This window comes from Oncorhynchus mykiss, chromosome 5 (genome assembly GCF_057628025.1).
Source record: "Oncorhynchus mykiss isolate SJ-2025 chromosome 5, ASM5762802v1, whole genome shotgun sequence".
Classification (NCBI taxonomy): Eukaryota; Metazoa; Chordata; class Actinopteri; order Salmoniformes; family Salmonidae; genus Oncorhynchus; species Oncorhynchus mykiss.
This window is the reverse complement of record NC_143026.1, coordinates 47,424,551-47,433,879: the sequence shown is the minus strand read 5'-3', so window position 1 is coordinate 47,433,879 and position 9,329 is coordinate 47,424,551. Positions and strand designations below refer to the sequence as shown.

At 41.9% G+C, this 9,329-nt stretch overlaps 1 protein-coding gene across 6 annotated transcripts in view; it reads right to left on the bottom strand.

The window, feature by feature from the left end:
• Positions 1–658: 658 nt before the first annotated feature.
• LOC110523967 (uncharacterized) overlaps positions 659–9,329 on the bottom strand; it is a 30,594-nt gene continuing 21,923 nt past the window's right edge. For all 6 annotated transcript variants that reach the window (XM_090236656.1, XM_090236654.1, XM_090236653.1 and 3 more), the window contains one exon: positions 659–1,199. In XM_090236656.1, the coding sequence (XP_090092782.1) occupies positions 1,179–1,199 (21 nt within the window). In that variant the 3' untranslated portion in view covers positions 659–1,178. The remainder of the gene's footprint in view (positions 1,200–9,329) is intronic.

Below are 9,329 nucleotides of genomic sequence, written 5' to 3'. Positions count from 1 at the left end.
ACCCATCTTTTGACCAATGGGTAAAAATAATGTTAATTGTGTAGATAGAAGGATGGTACAAATGTCTCAATTATACTCCGTTCAAAAGTTATTGGAGTTATTACCCTTCTAGGATGGCTAGAATTAGGGTGACTAAATCAGTGGAGGCCAGAGAAAAAAGGGGTAAAAAAAAAAAATCGGGGAAAATCTGGAAAACTTCATCAAAATCAGCTAGGTTGGATTTTGTGCAAGAATTAAGGCTACTGGCTACCTGACAGGCTCACTTTTCCGTTGAACTCGTCGTCATTCTTCTCGAATCCGCAGGACTTAAAACAATCAAGATAAGATGGATATTGATTTTGAGACATGTTTTCATATTTTAGTGTACGCTTCATATTAATTCAAAATTACTTTTATAATTTTTGGGGATTTCCCACAAAAACAAATGTACATCTGTGAAATGTCAACAGAGCACTAAGCGTATACCAAGCTTTTTATTTTCAAAGCCGACCACCAAACAAATGTAAAATCCTCAAGTTGTTACGAGAAACTTGCTATGTCAACAGAGTGCGGTGCTTATTATTGGCTGTATTAGGTTAGGAAATCCGACTTCATGGATATCATTAGTGATATGTTAGAGAAAGGCTCCACTGAACAATTCAGAACATGAATAATCATATTTGTCTTGGTTTAATTTATTTTATAACATAAGGAAGTGACATGTCATCACCAAAAAAACATGCGTTTTCCCACCCTCGGAGCAGAGTGGGCGGACACCGTCCTGTTTACAGTATTTGTATTTACTTCACAGACAGATAGACAGAACAGATAGACAGAACATAAAGGTAGTCCCTTCTGTGTCCAGGTGGCTGCCTTAGTGGGAGGGAGTTACTGAAGATGGGCGTATAGACCCCACTCAGGACTGACTGACGGAGACTCCAGGACACACACTGACCCACACACACACACACTGGCGTACACCCACGAAGCATTAAGACACACCCATACACACGTTACACACACACTAATAGATACACACACAGAGTCATACACACACGCACGGTACAGACTCCATTAAGGAACACAACGAGGCACAACCGGACTTGGCAGGGTGACATGGAATGTTTTGATAGTTGATTCTGGATTGTTACAGTAGTTCTGGAATGTTCTGAGATGAGGCACTTGACAGTGCTGTACTTCTAATAGCCATCGGAATCCTCCTGCAAGTACAGATGGGGGAGAGGTTACTTTTAGAATTATTATGAAATTATTTTACCACTTGTGTAACAACTGATAACACTAAACTCTATTACCGTGTAGAAAGCAGTTACTATGTAAGTACATGTTAATACAATGTCACTACAGATATTTCACGTTTCAAGTTTTAATGTCACGTGCACAAGTACAGTGGAAAGCCTTTTTTGCAAGCTCCAAACAGAACAATGCAGTAATCAATATCAACGTAGCACTAAAAATAACACAAGGTAGAACAAAAACACACAATAAATAAAAATAAGAAATAAGAAGAGCACCAGAAAGTAAGAAGCTATATGCAGGGTCAGTTCCAATACCATATTTACAATGTGCAGGAATACTGAAGTGATAGAGGTAGACATGTATAGGTGTAAGGTGATTAGGTATCAGGATATATGATCAACAGCAGCGTACAAAACATTAGTGTAAAAAACATTAGGAACACCTTAATATTGAGTTGCACTTCCTTTTGCCCTCAGAACAGCCTCAATGTGTCGGGGCATGGACTCTATTTCTTTAAAAAAAGTTACCTTTATTTAACTAGGCAAGTCAGTTAAGAACAAATTCTTATTTACTATGACGGCCTCTACAAGGTATCGCAAGCACTTTACAGGGATTCTAGCCCATGTTGACTCCAGTACTTCCCACAGTTGTGTCAAGTTGGCTGGATGTCCTTTGGGTGGTGGACCATTTTGATTGTATGTCAGTACGTGTTTGTAGAGTCAGGAAAAACGTGTGAGTGTTGGAGTGTCAGTGTGCGTGAGTGTTTAGAGTCCTGTGAGTGTGCATAGAGACAATGCAAAAATTAAATACAAGGGTCACCTAATGTGTAGTTACATAGGTATTAGGGTAACTTAAGGTAAAGTATTACCCTATTTGTACATAATGTTAAAAATAAGATGAATTAACAAATCGTATCACATAGTGCTGATGGATCATGATGATGGTGGATGGAACCCCAAAGGACTTCTTGTGAGGAACCTCACCCATCTTAACAGCCAAATTCAAAAATTTAACACAAAAACCCATGTAAAGCAATCTGATGAATGAAACATGGAAAAGGATGACTATCTAAAAAGGGGAGGATGTGTCACGCCCTAACCTTAGATATCCTTATTGTTCTCTGTGTTTGGTTAGGTCAGGGTGTGACTCAGGTGGGAAATTCTATGTCTTCTGTTTCTTTATTTTTGACCGAGTGTGGTTCCCAATCAGAGACAGCTGTCTATCGTTGTCTCTGATTGGGGATCATACTTAGGCAGCCCTTTTTCCCACCATTAGGTTGTGGGATCTTGTTTTCCGTTTAGTTTCTGTAGCCTGAAAGAACTGTGCGCTTTCGTTTTTTGACTTTGTTATTTTGTTTGGTGTCATCAATAAAGATACGATGTACGCCTACCACGCTGCGCCTTAGTCTCCTTCTACCAACAAGAGCCGTTACAGGATAATGAGGAGTAAACCATTAACTGCTGATGCACTAACCATGCTTCTATCCAACCATTTCATATGGAGGAATTTCCTGACTGAATGGATGAAAATGTCATGACAGGTCTGACAGAAACATGAAATGCCATTACAATTTTATAAACAGAGTCAGAAAATGTCTTCATTCGACATGGTGGGGTCTTTTTGTGTCTGTAAAATTAATTCTGCTAGAAATGGAGGTGGAAACCGAGTGATGCGATGATATGTTGTGTGTTCCTCCCACTAAGACTCGGGAAAGCATGCAGTTTATTAGGTTACAGATTAAATACATGATGATGAACTTTAAGGGGTGGTGAAAGTACAAGGTCACCTAATATCGCTCTTATCCATGCTCCTTTCCAATAAATATCTAGAGTCTTATTCTGGTGACGTGATGACCGAAGCTTGGCTGCCGTTTGACAAATACAAATAATATCGCTCTTATCCATATTAATCTCATAACGTAGGTAGCCTACCCGCATTGTATCTGTGAACTGTTGGATAGAGCGCATGTGCCAAGACCAGAGTGGGCACATTTTCTATATAACGAAACAGTTGTTGTGGCAAAACCATCAGTAGATTTTAAAATGCGATGGTATGCCATTTAACTTATTTTTTTCATTCATATTTTTCATTCGGTACCTGGGAATCTATGCACACTACGTGACTCTCATCCCCTATGTGCACTAACGTTGCGTTATAACGCACAGCCTTTTATCCACTAAAAGTAAGTTTGATGGAAACACCACTGGTGGGAAAATGTGCATCTTGTTTGATGAAGATTTTAGAATATTTGCATGAAAATCTGTCGCAAATTGGATGGAAACCTAGCAAATGACTCAGTTTGAGACTCTGAAATATTGATTTTATTGTCACAAAAGATCAAAGCAGGACTCTCGAACCCTGTTCCTGGAGAGTTACCCTCCTGAAGGTTTTCGCTCTAAACCCAGTTTTATCTAACCCTTCAGTTTATCAAAGGGTGGTTACATGCTGACCACACTGCTCGCATCACGTCCATGTTATACAATCATTGCACCCACACTGCTCGTGTGTGTCAAAAAAACGTCTGCTTAGCTGGCGCATATACCCACGTGGGTGTTGAAAGATGATCTATGGCCCACACTCCGGTCAGTTGTAATAATGCAGTAAAGTTGGTTGCCAACCACCATATAAATTCCAAAGAAGAAAAAGTAGCCTGATGGAAGGAGAAGAGATGACAAGAAACTAATTTGGTTTACCGTTATATCTGTGGATTAATTGTCGGAGTAGAGGACCTTGTGCATTTCAGGTAAAAGAGCAACCCAATGTTTGTACACCAGGACAAATTAGCTAACAACAGTAAGCTAGTTAGCTAAATTGCCATAAATGTTTAATGCTTTTTGACCTCTCCCAAAATTAATATAATTGTATCAGAGTTTGTTTTAATATTTCAACCTGCGTGTCCTGATCGCATCTGGTGTGGGTGAACAAAATCAACTTGTGTGCAATGGCGCACGCAGACGCATGCGTGTGTGCGGTTAGGTCTGCATGTTAGGGTTGGAGTGAAAACCTACAGAATGATAGCTCTCAAGGAACAGGTTTGGTGAGCCCTGGCCTAGAGCATCTGACACAGATTTCTAGAGTTGTTGTTGTTATTTACTGTAGTATTTTGGGGAAAGCGCACAGTTTAGCCTAGCATCATGTTGTGGGGTTGCTTTGCTGCAGGAAGGACTGGTGCACTTCACAAAATAGATGACATCATGAGGTTGGAAAATTATGTGGATATATTGAAGTAACATCTCAAGACATCAGTCAGGAAGTTAAAGCTTGGTCGTAAATGGGTCTTCCAAATGGACAATGACCCCAAGCATACTTCCAAAGTTGTGGCAAATTACTTCAGGACAACAAAGTCAAGGTAATGGAGTGGCCATCACAAAGCCCTGACCTCAATCCCATAGAAAATGTGTGGGCAGAACTGAAAAAGCGTGTTGGAGAAAGGAGGCCTACAAACCTGATTCAGTTACACCAGCTCTGTCAGGAGGAATAGGCCAAAATTCACCAACTTATTGTGGGAAGCTTGTTGAAGGCTACCCAAAACGTTTGACCCAAGTTAAACAATTTAAAGGCAATGCTACCAAATACTAATTGAGTGTATGTAAACTTCTGACCCACTGGGAATGTGATGAAGGAAATACAAGCTGAAATAAATCATTCTCTCTACTATTATCCACATCGATGGAACAGTAGTAGAGAGGGTAGCAAGTTTTAAGTTCCTCGGCATACACATCACAGACAAACTGAATTGGTCCACTCACACAGACAGCATTGTGAAGAAGGCGCAGCAGCGTCTCTTCAACCTCAGGAGGCTGAAGAAATTTGGCTTGTCACCAAAAGCACTCACAAACTTCTACAGATGCACAATCGAGAGCATCCTGGCGGGCTGTATCACCGCCTGGTACGGCAACTGCTCCGCCCTCAACCGTAAGGCTCTCCAGAGGGTAGTGAGGTCTGCACAACGCATCACCGGGGGCAAACTACCTGCCCTCCAGGACACCTACACCACCCGATGTCACAGGAAGGCCATAAAGATCATCAAGGACATCAACCACCCGAGCCACTGCCTGTTCACCCCGCTATCATCCAGAAGGCGAGGTCAGTACAGGTGAATCAAAGCTGGGACCGAGAGACTGAAAAACAGCTTCTATCTCAAGGCCATCAGACTGTTAAACAGCCACCACTAACATTGAGTGGCTGCTGCCAACACACTGACACTGACTCAACTCCAGCCACTTTAATAATGGGAATTGATGGGAAATTATGTAAATATATCACTAGCCACTTTAAACAATGCTACCTTATATAATGTTACTTACCCTACATTATTCATCTCATATGCATACGTATATACTGTACTCTATACCATCGACTGTATCCTTATGTAATACATGTATCACTAGCCACTTTAACTATGCCACTTTGTTTACATACTCATCTCATATGTATATACTGTACTCGATACCATCTACTGTATCTTGCCTATGCTGCTCTGTACCATCACTCATTCATATATCCTTATGTACATATTCTTTATCCCCTTACACCATGGGTGTCAAACTCTGGCCCGTGGGCCAAATTTGGCCCGCAGGGTAATTATATTTGGCCCGCGAGACAATACCAAATTACTACTAGAGCTGGCCCGCCGGTATTATACAGCGCATTCACCACTAATACTACGAATCCCATAATGCTCTGCTGTTTTCGCGCGCCAATCAGGACAGGACCCAGAAACGCTCTCTCCTCTGTGACAGTAGTCATAGCAACATGAAGAGATGAACATAAGTTTGGTTTCACAACAGAATATGTTTAAAAAAGCCACATCACAAAGTGAGGCTGCTGTGAAGGCTAGTTATATAGTGGCAGCAGAGATCGCAAAATCAGCCCGGCCCTTTAATGAGGGAGAGTTCATGAAAAAGTGCATGATGAAGGTTTGTGACCTCGTATGCCCAGAGAAAAAACAAGCATTTTCAAACGTGAGCCTGAGCAGGAACACAGTAGCTGAACGCACATGTGATCTTGCCACCAATCTGTATGACCAGCTGATGGAAAAGGGAAAAGATTTTGTTGCGTTCTCCCTCGCTGTGGATGAGAGCTGCGACGCATCTGATACTGCTCAGCTGTCAGTCTTCATCCGTGGAGTGGACTCAAATCTGTGTGTTACGGAGGAGCTATTAGGATTCAAATCAATGCATGGCACAACCACAGGAAAGGAAATCTTTGAGGAGGTTTCCAAATGTGTAACTGAAATAAAGCTGCCGTGGGATAAACTCGTTGGATTAACGACAGATGGTGCGCCAGCGATGTGCGGTAAAAAGAGTGGACTGGTGGGCATGGTTCGGGAGAAGATGCGGGAAGAGAACTGTGCAGGTGAGCTAACTGTTTACCACTGCATCATACATCAGGAAGCACTGTGTGCCAAAGCCCTAAAGATGGAACATGTTATGACCACAGTAACACAGGTAGTTAACTTTATAAGAGCCAAAGGTCTAAATCACCGCCAGTTTAAATCTTTTCTGGAGGAGTGTGGTTCGGAATACGCAGACGTGCCGTATCACACAGAGGTGAGATGGCTAAGCAGAGGAAAAGTACTGAACAGATGTTTCGAGCTGCGTGAGGAAATATGTCAATTCCTGGAAACCAAAGGGAAGGATACAGCAGAGCTCCGGGAGCAAAAGTTCCTGTGTGAGCTGGCCTTTCTCTGTGACATCTCGAGCCATCTCGATGCGCTGAACCTGCAGCTTCAGGGGCGGGGGCGCATCATCACAGACATGTACGCTGCAGTGAGGGCCTTCAAAACTAAACTGTGCCTGTGGGAGAATCAGATGCTGCAAGGAAACCCTTGCCATTTTCCCTGCTGCCAATCCATAAAAGCGCAGATCTCTACCGCCGTGTTCCCATGCGCACAGTTTGCTGAAAAACTCAGTGTTCTCGCCTCTGAGTTTAGCCGACTTCGATGCCCAGAAATGCAAGTTTGAACTGCTTAGTAATCCCTTCGCAGTTGATGTGGAAAATGCACCAACCAACATCCAAATGGAGCTGATTGAACTCCAGTGCAACGACACGCTGAAGTCAGTATGATGCTGTGGGCGCCGCACAGTTTCCACGGTTCATCCCTGACACAATGCCTCAGCTCCGCACCCAAGCTGCTCAGATGCTCTCCATGTTCGGCAGCACTTATCTATGCGAGCAACTTTTCTCCTCGATGAAGATGACCAAAACAACTCACAGGAGACGTCTGACTGATGAACATCTTCGCTCGATACTGAGGATTTCTTCAGCTCAGAGCTTGAGCCCAGACATTGATGAACTAGCATCCAAGAAGAGATGCCAGGTATCTGGCTTGGGCACATCAGATTAGACCAGTGTGCAATAATTAACGTTTTCTTTATGCACTTTTTCTTGCTACAAGGCATGGGCTTGAATGGTTGATTGATTTATTATCATTTTATTTGTAAAATTATTAGCCAGTGGAAAAAGTTTATTTTGGTATTTAAATCAGAAGGCTGCAAATAGAAAAGAGGCATACAATTTTTATTTAAATTTTATTTATTTAATAAATGAATGCCATTGATGTGTTTTTTCATTTGAAATTCGATTTTGCATGTCTCCACTATTAAATTATATATTGTATGGTAATAAGCGATGCTTGTTCCATATTCAATGTTAAAGCAAAACTTGTTTGGGTCCATATTAAAAGGTTAATTTGTTCAATGTTGGCCCGTGACTTTGTTCAGGTTTTACATTTTGGCCCACTGGGTATTTGAGTTTGACACCCCTGCCTTACACTGTGTACAAGACAGTAGTTTTGGAATTGTTAGTTAGATTACTTGTTGGTTATTACTGCATTGTCGGAACTAGAAGCACAAGCATTTCGCTACACTCGCATTAACATCTGCTAACCATGTGTATGTGACAAATAAAATTTGATTTGATTTGATTTGATTTATTATTCTGACATTTCACATTCTTAAAATAAAGTAGTGATCATAACTGACCTAAAACAGGGAATTGTTACTAGGATTAAATGTCAGTAATTGTGAAAATCTGTGTTGAAATGTATTTGGCTGTGGTGTATAGTTGTGGCCAAAAGTTTTGAGAATGACACAAATATGAATTTTCACAAAGTCTGCTACTTCAGTTTGTATGATGGCAATTTGCATATACTCCAGAATGTTATGAAGAGTGATCAGATTAATTGAAATTAATTGCAAAGTCCCTTTGCCATGCAAATGAACTGAATCCCCCAAAAACAGCCCTGCTACAAAAGGACCAGCTGACATCTTGTTAGTTATTCTCTCGTTAACACAGGTGTGAGTGTTGACGAGGACAAGGCTGGAGATCACTCTGTCATGCTGATTGAGTTCAAATAACAGACCGGAAGCTTCAAAAGGAGGGTGGTGCTTGGAATCATTGTTCTTCCTCTGTCAACCATGGTTACATGCAAGGAAACACGTACCATCATCATTGATTTGCACAAAAAGGGCTTCACAGCCAAGGATATTGCTGCCAGTAAGATTGCACCTCAATCAACCATTTATCGAATCATCAAGAACTTCAAGGAGAGCGGTTCAATTATTGTGAAGAAGGCTTCAGGGCACCCAAGAAAGTCCAGCAAGCTCCAGGACCGTCGCCTAAAGATGATTCAGCTATGGGATCGGGGCACCACCAGTACAGAGCTTGCTCAGGAATGGCAGTAGGCAGGTGTGAGTGCATCTGCACGCATTGTGTGATGAAGACTTTTGGAGGATGCTCTGGTGTCAAGAAGGGCAGCAAAGAAGTCACTTATCTCCAGGAAAAACATCAAGGACAGACTGATATTCTGCAAAAGGTACAGGGATTGGACTGCTGAGGACTGGGGTAAAGTCATTTTCTCTGATGAATCCCCTTTCCAATTGTTTGGGGCATCGGGAAAAAAAGCTTGTCCGGAGAAGACAAGGTGAGCGCTACCATCAGTTCTGTGTCATGCCAAGAGTAAAGCATCCTGAGACCATTCATGTGTGGGGTTGCTTCTCAACCAAGGGAGTGGGCTCACTCACAATTTTGCCTAAGAACACAGCCATGAATAAAGAATGGCACCAACACATCCTCGGACAGCAACTTCT